Below are 16,672 nucleotides of genomic sequence, written 5' to 3' on the forward strand. Positions count from 1 at the left end.
GATAGATGTGGAGAGATAGAGATAGATAGATAGATAGATAGATAGATAGATAGATAGATAGATAGATAGATAGATAGATGGATGGATGGATGGATGGATGGATGGATGGATGGATGGATGGATGGATGGATGGATGGATAGATAGATAGATAGATAGATAGATAGATAGATAGATAGATAGATAGATAGGCAGGCAGGCAGGCAGGCAGGCAGGCAGGCAGGCAGAGACAGAGATAGACACAGAGATAGCTTCTATTCTAGATAGATAAAAATAAATTCTTGCAGTTTTCTTGGCAAGATTTCAGAAGTGGTTTGCCATTGCATCCTTCCTAGGGCTGAGAGAAAATGACAGGCCCAGGGTCACCCAGCCAGCATTGTGCCTCAGATGGAACTCACAGACCTCTGCTTTCTAGCCTGTGTCTTAACCTCTACATCAAAGGAAGAGAGAACTACAGCACCAGAGCAGAAAATCAGAATCGTCAGGGTGAGGAGGGGGTGTCCGTTTCTAGCAGGACTAAGATAGTCCAACCCCCTACTCAGGCAGGAAACCCTACACCATTCCAGACAAGTCCAATCTCTTCTTAAAAACTTCCAGTGTTGGAGCACCCACAACTTCTGGTGGCAAGCTGTTCCACTGGTTAATTGTTCTAGCTGTTGGGAAATTCCTCCTTAGTTCCAGGTTGCTTCTCTCCTTGATTAGTTTCCATCCGTTGCTTCTTGTCCTGGTGCTTTGGAGAATAGGTGGACCCCTTCTTCTTTGTGGCAAACCTTCAGATATTGGAAGACTGCTATCAGTCTTTTTTTTATCTTCTAGACCAGGGGTGTCAAAACTGCCGGCCTGAAGGCTGGATGCGTCACGTGGAAGCCATGCCCACCCATTGCCGACAATGGCAAAATTGGCCTGATATGTTGCACGACGTCACGTGACATCGCGAGTTTGACATGCCTGTTCTAGACTATCAATCTTTTTCGACCAGTGTTCTTTTCACTAGACTATCAGTCTTCTTTCATCTTCTAGACTATCAGCCCTTCTATTAGTCTTCTTCTCTCAGTCTTCTTTTCACTAGACTATCATTCTTAGATCTTTTAAATTATCAGTCTTCTTCTCTTAATCTTCTTCTCTCAGTCTTCTTTTCACTAGACTAGACATGTCCAATTCCTGCCACCATTCTTCATATGTTTTAGCCTCCAGCCCCCCTAATTATCTTTGATGCTCTTCTCTGCACTCTTTCTCCAAAAGAAGAGAGAGAGGAGGAACATCTGAGTTTGCAGCCCTCTTTCTTTGAGGGTTCAGGAGCTTAGAGCAAGTGTGCAGAATTTTGTTCCATTTTTCTTCTTCAGTGGGTGTGCGGGAATATCTTTAGAAAGAGGAGTGTGGAAGAGAAAACTCTCACCGTCAAAACCCTGCAAAGGGATGTGTGTCAAGAAGGCAGGACAAGAAGCAACGGATGGAAACTCATCAAGGAGAGAAGCAACCTAGAAACTTCCTGACAGTGAGGACAATTAACCGGTGGAACAACCTGCCTCCAGAAGTTGTGAATGCTCCAACACTGGAAGTTTTTAAGAAAAGACTGGACAGCCATTTGTCCGAAATGGTGTAGGGTTTCCTGCCTGAGCAGGGGGTTGGACTAGATGACCTCCAAGGTCCCTTCCAACTTTATTATTATTGTTATTGTTTTTGTTGTTATTATTATTATTAAGGTTGCTGATTAGTTTACCTGGAAGAATGTTGGACCACCTGCCACCCCTTCCTCAACTAATTAACTATCTCAGCTGGTGTATGTATAGGACAGGGGTAGGCAACCTTGGCTCTTTTATGACTGGTGGACTTCAACTCCCAGAATTCCTGAGCCAGCCAAGCTGAGGGGAAAGGGAAAGGTTTCCATGCTGAGCCATGCTGGCTCAGGAATTCTGGGAGTTGAAGTCCACGAGTCATGAAGGGGCCACGTTTGAAGACTCCTGTCTTAAATCTAACAAAACAAAATGGAGGCTGGCTGAAGAATTCTGGGAGTTGTAGTCCACCAGTCATAAAAGAGCCAAGGTTGCCTACCCCTGGTCTAAGAGGCTCACTGCTTAGAGCAGGAGGACTTAGGCCAGGGGTAGGCAACCTCAGCTCTTTTATGACTGGTTGACTTCAACTCCCAGAATTCCTGAGCCAGCCACGCTGAGGGGAAAGGGAGAGGTTTCCAAGCTGAGCTATGCAGGCTCAGGAATTCTGGGAGTTGAAGTCCAGACACACCAAGGTTGGGAAGCACTACCTCAGATTGTATTTTTTTTCTTCCTAAGAACAGCAAATTCTTGCCTCAAGAAACAAATATACTTGGTTAACACAGATTGCCAGTAGAATAAAACTTTCTGGGTATAGGCCAGAGGTAGGCAACCTTGGCCCTTTTATGACTGGTGGACTTCAACTCCCAGAATTCCTGAGCCAGCCATGCTGAGGGGAAAGGGAGAGGTTTCCAAGCTGAGTCATGCTGGCTCAGGAATTCTGGGAGTTGAAGTCTGCAAGTCATGAAGGGGCCATAGTTCCCCCATGCTGGCTCAGGAATTCTGGGAGTTGAAGTCCATGAGTCATGAGGGGCATAGTTCCCCCATGTGGCTGAGGAATTCTGGGAGTTGAAGTCCACAAGTCATGAAGGGACCATAATTCCCCCATGCTGGCTCAGGAATTCTGGGAATTGAAGCCCACCAGTCACAAAAGAGCCAAGGTTGCCTACCCCTGGTATAGACAGTCCTCAACTTACAACACATTGTTTGGTGACCGTTCAAAGTTACAACAGCAGTGAAAAAAGGGACTGACGACCATTTTTCACACTTACAACCGTTGAAGCATTCCCCAGGATCACGTGATCAAAATTCAGACGCTCAGCAACAGACTCATATTTATGACGGTCACGGCATCCCGAGAGTCACGTGATGCCCTTTGGCGATCTTCTGACAAGCGAAGTCAGTGGGGGAAACCAGATCCACTACACAACCAGGTTACTAAGTTAACAAGTGCAGTGACTAACTTAACAACGGAGGCGAGAAAGGTCATAAAACGGGGAAAAATTCACTTATCCAATGTTTCCCTCAATTGCGATCGTAATTTATTTATTTTCTGGATGTTTTTATTGGTATTTTTTTTTTAATCCCAAAGATGCTTTTTTTTTCCACGAGGCCACTGGATTTTCTTGTTTTCCTTTGTTTTTTTTTTAATGTTTTTTTTTAAAAAATCGTTTTAATGCTTTTATAGTTTTAGAATGGTAAGTTCCCCAGAGAAATTGAACAAACAAACAAACAAACAAAAAAAAAAACAAGCTTAATTTAAAAACATAACAACACGAGGGATAAAGAATGGATTCTCAGTTTTATCTACGTTCTTCGATGCTTGGTCGGGCAAAAATAAACAATAATAACTATACGTGTTTGACTTTACAAAATCTTGCATTGAATCCGTCAGACAGGACGGCCTGAGAAGGATGGATGCTGTTCCATACCATGGAGGGATACTGGAAATCTCGTCTCTCTGGAAGTCACAGAAAGACAATCTTTATGTTTTGGCAAGGCAAATATTCCTCTTTGCTTTACATTAAAAGGTTCAAAATAGCTTCGGGAGATCCTGTGACCAAATAAAACATCTGGATCTGGTAAGGAACAAAGATTTGATAGGTATATTTGGAAATACTGCTCCTGGATTAGATACAGAACACCCAATGGCATGTTGGAGGAGGAGGAGGAGGAGGAGGAGGAGGAGGAGGAGGAGGAGGAGGAGGAGGAGGAGGAGGAGGAGGAGACAGAAAAAGGGAAGAGGGAAGAGGGGGGAAGAAAGAAAGGGAATGAGAAGGAAGCAAGAAAAGAAAAACGAGGGAAGGCAGGCAAGCAGGAAGGAAGGGAAAAGCAGGAGGAGGAAGAGAGAAGGAGAAGAACAAGGAAGAGAAGGAGAAAGAGAAGTAGAACAAGCAGGAAAAGGAGAGGGAGGAGGTAGAGGAGGAGGAGATGGGAAAAGGAAAGAGGGAGTGAGGGAGGGAGGGAGGAAGATGGAATGAGAAGAAAGAAAGAAAAAATTGAGGGAAGGCAGGCAGGCAGGCAGGAAGAAAGGAAAAAGGAGGAGAAGAGAAGAGGAAGAACAAGAAGGGAAGGAGATTGAGATGAAGAACAAACAAGAGAAGGAGGAGGAAGAGGAGGAGGAGACAGAAAAAGGAAAGGGAGGGAGGAAGGAAAGGAAGGAAGGAAAACGGAATGAGAAGAAAGCAAAAGAAAAACGGAAGGCAGGCAGGAAAGGAAAAGGAGGAGAAGGAGAAGAGAAGGAGAAGAACAAGGAAGAGAAGAAGAAAGAGGCAAAGAAGAACAGGGAGGAGAAGGAGAGGGAAGAGGAGGAGGAGAGAAGGAGAGGGAGGAGAGTAAGGAAGAGGAGGAGGAGGAGAAAGAAGGAGAGGGAAGAGGAGGAGAGGAAGGAAGAGGAGGAGGAGGAGCAAGAAGGAGAAGGAGGAGAAGGAGGAGAGCAAGGAAGAGGAGGAGGAGGAAAGAAGGAGAGTGAGGAGGAGGAGAGTAAGGAAGAGGAGGAGAAAGGAGAGGTAGGAGGAGGAGGAGAAAGGAGAGGGAGGAGGCGGAGGAGAGCAAGGAGGAGGAGAAAGAAGGAGAGTGAGGAGGAGGAGAGTAAGGAAGAGGAGGAGAAAGGAGAGGTAGGAGGAGGAGGAGAAAGGAGAGGGAGGAGGCGGAGGAGAGCAAGGAAGAGGAGGAGGAGGAGGAGAAAGAAGGAGAGTGAGGAGGAGGAGAGTAAGGAAGAGGAGGAGAAAGGAGAGGGAGGAGGAGGAGGAGAAAGGAGAGGGAGGAGGCGGAGGAGAGCAAGGAAGAGGAGGAGGAGGAGAAAGAAGGAGAGTGAGGAGCAGGAGAGTAAGGAAGAGGAGGAGAAAGGAGAGGGAGGAGGAGGAGGAGAAAGGAGAGGGAGGAGGAGGAGGAGAGCAAGGAAGAGGAGGAGGAGGAGAAAGAAGGAGAGTGAGGAGGAGGAGAGCAAGGAAGAGGAGGAGAAAGGAGAGGGAGGAGGAGGAAGGTACGTGTGTTTCAATATTTGAGTAGGAACAGAGGAAAACTACACTCGATACTAATGACACGGTCCCTTTCTTCTTCCTTTTCCATTCTTCTGCTCCTGGAGACTCTTCTCCTCCCCGCTCTCCATCTCAACCACCTTCCAGCAGGAGAGACCAGGTCCTTGTTTGGGCACTGGGGAGAGTTGTCTTCCCCACAACCAACCCAGCCTCTCCCTGGAGGGTTATCCTTGAAGCCAGAGCAGAGACACGGCGAGGATGACGGTGAAGCTCAGGGCACCGAACTCCACCGTGGCTGCCTGACCCGCACCCACGTTGCACAAATCCGTGTGACAGCAGTAGTCGGGATGATTGTCGCCGATGGTGTCCGGCTCAGAGGGCACACAGGTTTTGGAGCAAGATTTGCTGACTGTGATGTTTCCAAAAAAGGGGAAACCTGGGGGAGACCAGTAATAACAAGGGTAAGAGATGGTGGGGGAGGGAGGAGATTTATTATTCATCATCATCATCATCATCATCATCATCATCATCATCATCATCCATTAATGGAGTGTTGCTAACTGTGATGTTCAGAAGTTGCCCAGCCAGCCAGTGGGGGGATTCAGCCAGTTCGCACCAGTTTGGCACAACCGGTAGCTAATTTTTTGTTGCCCAGGCCCAGAATGGACTTCCGGAAGCGGCAACCACACAGAGAACTGGTTGTTCCCATATCTGAATCCCACCACTGGATAGTTGGATAGATAGATAGATAGATAGATAGATAGATAGATAGATAGATAGATAGATAGATAGATAGATAGATAGATAGATAGATAGATAGATAGATAGATAGATAGATAGATAGATAGATAGTGGTGGAATTCAGCCAGTTCGCCCCACTTTGACAGAACTGGTAGCTAATTTTTTGTTGCCCAGGCCCAGAATGGACTTCTGGAAGTGGCATCCACGCAGAGAATTTGTTCCCATATCTGAATCCCACCACTGGATAGATAGATAGATAGATAGATAGATAGATAGATAGATAGATAGATAGATAGATGATAGATAGATAGATAGATAGATAGATAGATAGATAGATAGATAGATAGATAGATAGTGGTGGAATTCAGCCAGTTCGCCCCACTTTGACAGAACTGGTAGCTAATTTTTTGTTGCCCAGGCTCAGAATGGACTTCTGGAAGTAGCATCCACGCAGAGAACTGGTTGTTCCCATATCTGAATCCCACCACTGGATAGATAGATAGATAGATAGATAGATAGATAGATAGATAGATAGATAGATAGATAGATAGATAGAGGTGGGATTCAGCCATTTCGCCCCACTTTGACAGAACCAGTAGCTAATTTTTTGTTGCCCAGGCCCAGAATGGACTTCTGGAAGCGGCATCCACGCAGATAACTGGTTGTTTCCATATCTGAATCCCATCGCTGGATAGATAGATAGATAGATAGATAGATAGATAGATAGATAGATAGATAGATAGATAGATAGATAGATAGATAGATAGTGGTGGAATTCAGCCAGTTCGCCCCACTTTGACAGAACTGGTAGCTAATTTTTTGTTGCCCAGGCCCAGAATGGACTTCTGGAAGTGGCATCCACGCAGAGAATTTGTTCCCATATCTGAATCCCACCACTGGATAGATAGATAGATAGATAGATAGATAGATAGATAGATAGATAGATAGATAGATGATAGATAGATAGATAGATAGATAGATAGATAGATAGATAGATAGATAGATAGATAGTGGTGGAATTCAGCCAGTTCGCCCCACTTTGACAGAACTGGTAGCTAATTTTTTGTTGCCCAGGCTCAGAATGGACTTCTGGAAGTAGCATCCACGCAGAGAACTGGTTGTTCCCATATCTGAATCCCACCACTGGATAGATAGATAGATAGATAGATAGATAGATAGATAGATAGATAGATAGATAGATAGATAGATAGAGGTGGGATTCAGCCATTTCGCCCCACTTTGACAGAACCAGTAGCTAATTTTTTGTTGCCCAGGCCCAGAATGGACTTCTGGAAGCGGCATCCACACAGATAACTGGTTGTTTCCATATCTGAATCCCATCGCTGGATAGATAGATAGATAGATAGATAGATAGATAGATAGATAGATAGATAGATAGATAGATAGTGGTGGGATTCAGCCAGTTCGCCCCACTTTGACAGAACCGGTAGCTAATTTTTTGTTGCCCAGACCCAGAATGGACTTCCGGAAATGGAATCCACACAGAGAACCGGTTGTTCACCTATTTGAATCCCACCATTGAGCCCAGCTTATCATTAGAACAAACCAAGATTCTTACTCTCAGGGTTACTCAGGCCATAGAAAGGAAAGCCTGGAGCTGCTGACTGGATCTGGATCTTTCCCCACATCCTGCCCAGCCAGGAAGGACAATGAAGCATCTTTGGGGTCCCTCACAGTCTACTGAGAATTTGACCTTTCTCCCCGACACATTCTTTCTATTATAAATCAATAAAATTCTCTCTCTTTCTCCAAAGCACCAGAGTGAAGGATGAGAAACAACGGTTGGAAACTGATCAAGGAGAGAAGCAACCTGGAATTGAGGAGTAACTTCCTGACAGTGAGGACAATCAACCAGTGGAAGAGAAGTTGCCTCCAGAAATTGTGGGCGCTTCATCATTGGAGGTTTTTAAGAAGATGCTAGACAGTCATTTGTCTGAGATGGTGTAGGTTCTCCTGCTTGAGCAGGGGGCTGGACTAGAAGACCTCCAAGGTCCCTTTCAGCTTCTATTCTATTCTATTCTATTCTATTCTATTCTATTCTATTCTATTCTATTCTATTCTATTCTATTCTGCATTCTATTCTATTCTCTACTCTACTCTACTCTATTCTACTCTATTCTGCATTCTATTCTGCATTGCATTCTGTTCTACTCTACTCTAATCTATTCTATTCTGCATTATTCTATTCTATTTTCTATTCTATTCTGCATTCTATTCTATTCTATTTTCTATTCTATTCTATTCCATTCTATTCTATCTTCTATTTCATAGACTAGTCTGGTGCATATCAGGGAAGGGAGAGAGCTATTCTATTCTATTCTATTCTATTCTATTCTATTCTATTCTATTCTATTCTATTCTATTCTATTCTATTCCATTCCATATTCCATTTCCATTCCATTCCATTCCATATCTATTCTATTCTATTCTATTCTATTCTATTCTATTCTATTCTATTCTATTATTATTCTATCTATATTCATTCCATTCCATTCCATTCCATTCCATATTCTATTCTGCTATTCTATTCTATTCTATTCTATTCTATTCTATTCTATTCTATTCTATTCTATTCTATTCTATTCTATTTATTCCATTCCATTCCATTCCATTCCATTCTATTCTATTCTATTCTATTCTATTCTATTCTATTCTATTCTATTCTATTCTATTCTATTCTATTCTATTATATTCTATCTATTCTATTCTATTCTATTCTTCCATTCCATTCCATATTTCTATTATTCTATTCTATTCTATTCTATTCTATTCTATTCTATTCTATTCTATTCTATTCTATTCTATTCTATTCTATATTCTATTCCATTCCATTCTATTCATTCTATTCTATTCTATTCTATTCTATTCTATTCTATCTATTCTATTCTATTCTATTCTATTCTATTCATTCCATTCCATATTTTCTATTCTATTCTTCTATTCTATTCTATTCTATCTATTCTATTCTATTCTATTCTATTCTATTCTATTCCATATTTTCTATTCTATTCTATTCTATTCTATTCTATTCTATTCTATTCTATTCTATTCTATTCTATTCTATTCTATTCTATCCTCCAAAGTATCTGAAGGCGGGACAAGATGCAACAAATGGAAAGTAATCAAGGAGAGAAGCAACCTGGAATTAAGGAGAAACTCCCTAACAGTGAGGACAATTAATCAGTGGAACAGCTTTCCCCCAGAAACTGTGGGTGCTCCATCACTGGAGGTTTTTAAGAAGACAACCATTTGTCTGAAACAATATAGGGTCTCCTGCTTGAGCAGGGGGTTGGACTAGAAGACCTCCAGTGGTGGAGTGCCCACGATTTCTGGAGGAAAGCGGTTAATTGTTCTCGCTGTCAGGAAGTTTCCCCTTAATTCCAGGTTGATTTTCTCCTTGATTAGTTTCCATCTGTTGTTTCTTGTCCTGCCTTCTTGATTCCATCCCTCTCTTAAGCCAGCCTAGGATTGCATCGGCTTTTTTGGCTGCTGCTGCACATGGTTTGCTCATCTTAGAATCCATCATATAGGCGTGCCTGCAGTATGGATTCTAAGATACCCTTGCCTGTGAAATGAGCATAAACTGCTCAGAAAGCCATCAGCCCACAGAAGCAATGAAAACAGTTTTTTTGTTTTTTGTTTTGCTGGCTGCAAATTTCAGTACAACGGTCAACCCTGGAGCAAAAGAAGAAAGCTGAATGCACAGGTGAGGCTGTGTCTCACCTGAATCCACCGAGTGGACGGTTGTCTTGCAAGCAGTGGTGTTCTCTGGGCAGTGGGTGACGGTCAGGCAGTAGCGGACATCCATGGGTTCACTGCAGGTGTAACACTGCAAAGACACACCTGCAACACCAGAGAAGAAGATCAGAATCACAAGGGTGGGCAGGCTCTGTTTCTAGCAGGACTGAGATTGACATCCTGACAATCTGGTGTAAGCAAGCGAACGTCAGCTTTTTACTTTTGTAGAATGGAATGGAGTGGAGTGGAGTTGAATAGAATAGGATAGAATAGAACGGAACAGAATGGAACAGAACAGAACAGAACAGAATAGAAAATAGAATAGAAAATAGAATAGAATAGAATAGAATAGAATAGAATAGAATAGAATAGAATGGAATGGAGTGGAGTGGAGTGGAGTGGAGTGGAGTGGAGTGAAGTTGAATAGAATAGGATGGAATGGAATGGAATGGAACGGAACAGAACAGAACAGAACAGAACAGAATAGAAAATATAGAATGGAATGGAACAGAACAGAATGGAATGGAGTAGACTGGAGTTGAATAGAATAGGATAGAATAGAACGGAACAGAATGGAACAGAACAGAACAGAATAGAAAATAGAATAGAAAATAGAAAATAGAATAGAATAGAATAGAATAGAATAGAATAGAATAGAATAGAATAGAGTGGAGTGGAGTGAAGTTGAATAGAATAGGATGGAATGGAATGGAATGGAATGGAATAGAACAGAACAGAACAGAATAGAAAATATAGAATGGAATGGAACAGAACAGAATGGAATGGAGTAGACTGGAGTTGAATAGAATAGGATAGAATAGAACGGAACAGAATGGAACAGAACAGAACAGAATAGAAAATAGAATAGAAAATAGAATAGAATAGAATAGAATAGAATAGAATAGAACAGAATAGAATAGAATAGAATAGAGTGAAGTGGAGTGGAGTGAAGTTGAATAGAATAGGATGGAATGGAATGGAATGGAACGGAACAGAACAGAACAGAACAGAATAGAAAATATAGAATGGAATGGAACAGAACAGAATGGAATGGAGTAGACTGGAGTTGAATAGAATAGGATAGAATAGAACGGAACAGAATGGAACAAAACAGAACAGAATAGAAAATAGAATAGAATCAAAAATAGAATAGAATAGAATAGAATAGAATAGAATGGAATGGAATGGAATGGAGTGGAGTGGAGTGGAGTGGAGTGGAGTGGAGTGGAGTGGAGTGGAGTGGAGTTGAATAGAATAGGATAGAATGGAACAGAACGGAACAGAACAGAATAGAATAGAAAATATGGAATGAAACAGAATGGAATGGAATGGAGTGGAGTGGAGTGGAGTTGAATAGGATAGAGCGGAATGGAACGGAATGGAACAGAACAAAACAAGGGAACAACAGAATGGAACAGAACAGAACAGAAAATATGGAATGGAACAGAACAGAATAGAAAATATGGAACAGAACAGAATAGAAAATATGGAATGGAACAGAACAGAATAGAATAGAAAATATGGAACAGAACAGAAAATATGGAATGGAATAAAATGGAACGGAACAGAATGGAATAGAATAGAATGATTGTCCAATCTCTTCTTAAAAACTTCCAGTTGTCAATGCGCTAACAATATATGCAGGTGATCCTTGACCTACGTCCACAACTGAACCCCAAAAGTTCTGTTGCTAAGTGAGACGTTAAGGGAATCTTGCCCCATTTTATGACCTTTCTTATCTTGGTGATTCGATTAGTAACCCGGTTGTTAAGTGAATCTGGCTTCCCCGTGGACACAAAAAAGGGACCACGTGACCCCGGGGCACTGCAACCATCATAAGTACAAGTCAGTTGCCAAACATCTGAATTGTGATCACGTGACTCCAGGGACGCTACAAGGGTCATAAGTGTGAAAAGCGGTCATAAGTCACTATACTTCAGTACCGTCATAACTTGGAAAGGTCACTAAATGAACCGTTTGTAAGTTGCTTGTAGCTGCCTGTAGTTCAGTTTGAGTTCCTCTGCTGTGACTGGAATTAGGCTGTGAGGTTCCATCTTGGAATCAATATTCTTAAATAGCTAGAGACTAGAAGACCTCAAGGGACCCTCCCAGCCGTATTATTCCATGTTCTAACGTCCGGTGCACACAGTCCTCAACTTACAATAGCTCATTTAGTGACCGTCCCAAGTTACGACGACGCTGAAAAAAAGTGACTTACGGCTGTTTTTCACACTTGGTGATTGTTGTGGCATCCTCCAGGGTCATCAGCCCAAATTCAGAGGTTTGGCAACTGACTTGTACTTATGACAGTTGCCATGTCCTAGGTCAGGGGTAGGCCACCTTGGCTCTTTTAGGACTGGTGGACTTCAACTCCCAGAATTCCTGAGCCAGCCATGCTGAGGGGAAAGGGAGAGGTTTCCAAGCTGAGCCATGCTGGCTCAGGAATTCTGGGAGTTGAAGTCCACGAGTCATGAGGGGGGGCATAGTTACCCCATGCTGGCTGAGGAATTCTGGGAGTTGAAGTCCACCAGTCACAAAAGAGCCAAGGTTGCCTACCCCTGTCCTAGGGTCACATGATCTCCCCTTTTGTGACCTTCCGACAAGCAAAGTCAACGGGGGGGGGAAGCGAGGTTGGCTTCACAACCGTCTGACTAATTTCACAACTGCAGTGATTCACATAACAACGGGGGCAAGAAAGATCGTAAGACGGGGCAAAACTCCCTTAACAAATGTCTCGCTTCGCAACCCGAATTTTGGGCTGTAAATTGAGGACCACCTCTCTATATTGTCCTATACAAGTAAAAAGCCGAGGTTTTATGTTATTATCATAATCATAATCATAAAGTTGGAAGGGACCTTAGAGGTCATCTAGTCCAACCCCCTGCTCAGGCAGGAAACCCTATACCATTTCAGACAAATGGCTGTCCAGTCTCTTCTTAAAAACTTCCAGTGTTGGAGCATCCACCGCTTCTGGAGGCAGGTTGTTCCACTGGTTAATTGTTCTCACTGTCAGGAAGTTTCTCCTTAGTTCTAGGTTGCTTCTCTCCTTGGTTAGTTTCCCTCCGTTGCTTCTTGTCCTGCCTTCAGGGGCTTTGGAGAATAGCTTGACTCCCTCTTCTTTGGGGCAGCCCCTGAGATATTGGAACATGGCTATCATGTCCCCCCTCGTCCTTCTCTTTATTAAATGAGACATCCCCAGTTCCAGCAACCGTTCTTTGTATGTTTTAGCCTCCAGACCTCTTATTCTACTGCACCAAAAGGAATCTTGGAAGTCAATGCTTCCCCCGCCCCCATTTCCTCTCTACCCTATGCTTTTCCCCCTTCCCTTTTCCCTCCCTTATTCTCCCATTATTTTGTTTTTTTATTTTTGTATTTTACCTTGTATTTTGATCAAGTGACAAAATGTTGAAACCAGGAAAAACAAAAAACAAAGAACGTCTCCCACTATTGCTGACAGACGAGAGAAACTAAAGGATCCGGGAATCTGTTGGAAGGGCAGCTAAATCTGCCACTTTCGTGTGAGTAACTTACCTTTTGAGTCGGCATTCACCCTGGCTGAATTCATTCCACACTCTTAACTAGGTTAGCTTTAGGGTGAACCGCCATTTCCCATTATTAAAAGGCATTGTAAAAAGGATTCACCACCTTCCCTCCCTCCATCTATCTCTAGTGGGCATTCTTTACAACCCCACACATTGAACTTCAAAGAACTTGATCAATCAATCAATCAATCAGAATAGAGCTGGAATGGACCTTGGAGGTCTTCTAATGCAACCCCCCTGCTCATATACCAGACAAGTGACTGTCCAGTTCCAGTGATAAAGCACCCACAATTTCTGGTGGCAAGCTGTTCCACTGGTTAACTGTTAAGATGTTTCTCTTTATTTCCAGGATCCAGAAATAGCTTTGTTCTACTACCAGAGATGATGATTGTCAATCATCTCCTTCTCCTTCTCCTTCTCCTCCTCCTCCTCCTCCTCCTCCTCCTCCTCCTCCTCCTCCTCCTCCTCCTCCTCCTCCTCCTCCTCCTCCTCCTCATCCTCCCCTCCTCTAATCTTCTTCTTCTTCTTCTTCTTCTTCTTCTTCTTCTTCTTCTTCTTCTTCTTCTTCTTCTTCTTCTTCTTCTTCTTCTTCTTCTTCTTCTTCTTCTTCTTTCTTCTCCTCTCTCCTCCTCTTTTCTACAAACCCTACTCCCTTCTATCACTGCTCTTCTTCTTCTTCTTCTTCTTCTTCTTCTTCTTCTTCTTCTTCTTCTTCTTCTTCTTCTTCTTCTTCTTCTTCTTCTTCTTCTTCTTCTCCTCCTCCTCCTCCTCCTCCTCCTCCTCCTCCTCCTCCTCCTCCTCCTCCTTCTCCTTCTCCTTCTCCTTCTTCTTCTTCTTCTTCTTCTTCTTCTTCTTCCTTCCCACCCCCTCCTCCTCCACAACACACTTTTCTCACCCAGTGTAGAAACGACCACCCTTCTCCCAGGTTTAGTGCCTCTTCTTTTTACCTTGCCCAAATATTTCTCCCTGACATTTGATCTTACCAAGGTCTACAGCCGCTGCACAAATCAGCCAGGCAGTAGCCAGAGATACTTTCATTGTTGCACAGAAAACTGCCGCACACCCTCAGGCTTTCTTCCTTGGACTGAGCTCAACAACACAGCCAAGGAGAACAGGTTTGCTCAGTTCTCAAGAAGGTGACCCCCCCTTAGACGTAGCTCCACCTCCCTTCCTCTCCTCCCCTTCTCTGTTCTCCAAGGGACGTGCTCAGGAGGTACTGAGGAGAAGAAAAGAGTTGGGTCAACAAAGGTTGGACCAGAATGGATATGAACTTGAACCTTCAAGGTTGGTGAGCAGGTCCTCGCTTGAGAACCATGTGGACAGACCCGTGTTTTAGGAGAAGTTGGGCAAAACGCACCCAACCAGATTGAAAATCAACCAAGTTTGATGTCACCACTCTTTGGGTGTCTTTAATAATAATAATAATAATAATAATAATAATAATAATAATAATAATAATAATAAAACTGGTGGGATCATAAAATAGAGAAAGTCATAGAAAATGATCAAATTAAACTGCTCTGGGACTTCAGAATTCAAACAGACAAGCACCTGCAACATAACACCCCAGACTTAACAATTGTCGATAAGAAAGACAAAAAAGTCTGGATAGTGGACATGGCAGTGCCTGGAGACAGCAGAATAGAAGAGAAAGAACTGGAGAAGATAACAAAATACAAAGACCTACAAATAGAAATAGAAAGACTGTGGCAAAAGCAAGCAAGGGTAGTACCAATAGTCATAGGCTCCTTGGGTGCAATCCCAAAACAACTGGAGCACCACTTGAACACCATTGGCATTGACAAATTCGCTATTAGTCAATTGCAAAAGGCGGCCTTACTAGGAACTGCTTCCATCCTGCGACGATACCTGTAATACCATCAAACATCCACATCTGCCTATCCCAGGTCCTTGGGAAGGACTCGATAGGTAGACAAAAATGCCAAATCCAGTTTGAACATCTGGCTGACTGTGCGATGATTAATAATAATAACAACAACAATAACAACAACAACAACAATAATAAAAAGCCCAACCCCCTGCTCAGGCAGGAAACCCTATACCATCTTCAAGGAGATGTTTTAATTTGGATTCCAACCCTGGAGAGAAATGGACTGTATGGGTGCCAACCTCTCCTTCTCAATCCAAATTAATATGAAAACTAAATCCTAAAGATGCTGAAAATACATTTGGACTGAATCTTCGAATCCGTGCGATGGGGATGGTTAAAATGCAGGGGTGTGTGCATGAAAAAAAAATATCCGAATCGGATCAATTTTCCAAATTCATTTCAATGGCCCGATCAAAACAGACTCCCCCCCCTTTGAAATGGGCACGCTTCCCCAGCCACCTGCAAAAATTATTTAGCTCAACTCTTCCCTGCTATAGTGGTTAAAACAACGCAGCAATTTGTATTGACTTGGATGAATTTTGCACAACCCCTCAAAATTCAGGACCTTGTGGAATAAATGAATATAGTATAGTATAGTGTAGTGAAGTGTAGTGTAGTATAGTATAATAATGTAATGATATGATATGATGTGATGTGAGATGAGATGAGATGAGATAATATAATATAATATAATGTAATGTAATGTAATGTAATGTAATGTAATGTAATGTAATATAATATAATATAATATAATATAATATAATATAATATAATATAATATATAATGCATATGGGTCAATATAAAAGGGGGGGGAACGACATTGCCATAGGTATATACTATAGGCCACCCAACCAAACACAGGAAATAGATGAACTTTTTGCTAGTCAGATAAATAAGGTATGTAGGAAGCACATCACAATAGTAATGGGGGACTTTAACTACCCTGACATCAACTGGGAGACAAACTCTGCCCCAAGTAGAAGATCAAACAGATTCCTGACAAACCTAGCAGACAACTTTGTCTCCCCAAAAGTAGAGAAGGGAACTAGGGGATTAGCCATATTGGACCTAATTCTCACTAACAGAGATGAAATGATAGAAGGTGTTGAAGCCATAGGAACCTTGGGAGGAAGTGATCATGCAATATTGGAATTCAACATTATGGAAGCAATACAACACAGTCAAACTAGAGTCTTGGACTTCAAGAGAGCTAATTTCAATAAACTTAGAGAGGGTTTGGGAAGGATTCCATGGATGAGAATCCTCCAGGGGAAAACAACTTAAGAGGCTTGGGAAATTTTGAAAAGTGAGATAATAAAGGCCCAGTCTAGCACAATACCAACAAAGAGGAAAAATAACAACTCTCAAAAGAAACCAGCATGGCTGCATAAAGAACTCTCTGATCAATTGAAAGATAAAAAGGACAAGTATAGAAAGTGGAAAGAGGGACACATAACTAAGTCAGACTATCAGCAAATAGCCCGAGCCTGCAAAAACGAAGTGAGGAAAGCCAAGGCTCAAAATGAACTAAGGCTTGCAACCAAAGTCAAAAATAACAAAAAAAGCTTCTTTCAACATGTAAAAAACAAGAAAAAAGTGAAGGAAACGATTGGTCCATTAGTGAGTGAAAGTGGCAAGAAAGTGACAAGCAACAGGGAGAAAGCAGAACTATTTAACTCGTTTTTTGCATCTGTCTTTACACAAAGGGAAA

The 16,672-nt window shown here is 42.4% G+C and overlaps 1 protein-coding gene across 1 annotated transcript; it reads right to left on the reverse strand.

Moving 5' to 3' along the window:
- Positions 1-4,931: 4,931 nt before the first annotated feature.
- Positions 4,932-14,195, reverse strand: LOC120310767 (secreted Ly-6/uPAR-related protein 1-like). Its single transcript, XM_039349535.1, has 3 exons — positions 14,053-14,195; positions 9,513-9,632; positions 4,932-5,463 (listed from the first exon to the last, which is right to left on the reverse strand). The coding sequence occupies exons 1-3, from the start codon at positions 14,105-14,107 to the stop codon at positions 5,252-5,254; spliced, it is 387 nt and encodes a 128-aa protein (XP_039205469.1). The 5' UTR covers positions 14,108-14,195; the 3' UTR covers positions 4,932-5,251.
- Between the last annotated feature and the right edge of the window lie 2,477 nt (positions 14,196-16,672).

The sequence above is a fragment of the Crotalus tigris genome, unplaced genomic scaffold, assembly GCF_016545835.1.
Source record: "Crotalus tigris isolate CLP2741 ecotype Arizona unplaced genomic scaffold, ASM1654583v1 scf7180000018291.410847, whole genome shotgun sequence".
Classification (NCBI taxonomy): domain Eukaryota; kingdom Metazoa; phylum Chordata; class Lepidosauria; order Squamata; family Viperidae; genus Crotalus; species Crotalus tigris.

Bases quoted from the DNA above. Each gene is read 5' to 3' on its own strand.
- LOC120310767 (XM_039349535.1), bottom strand. From the start codon at position 14,107: ATGAAAGTATCTCTGGCTACTGCCTGGCTGATTTGTGCAGCGGCTGTA. The intron at 9,633-14,052 runs GTAAGATCAAAT...CTGGTGTTGCAG, and splicing joins TGCAGCGGCTGTAGACCTTG to GTGTGTCTTTGCAGTGTTAC. The intron at 5,464-9,512 runs GTGAGACACAGC...GGTCTCCCCCAG, and splicing joins CGTCCACTCGGTGGATTCAG to GTTTCCCCTTTTTTGGAAAC.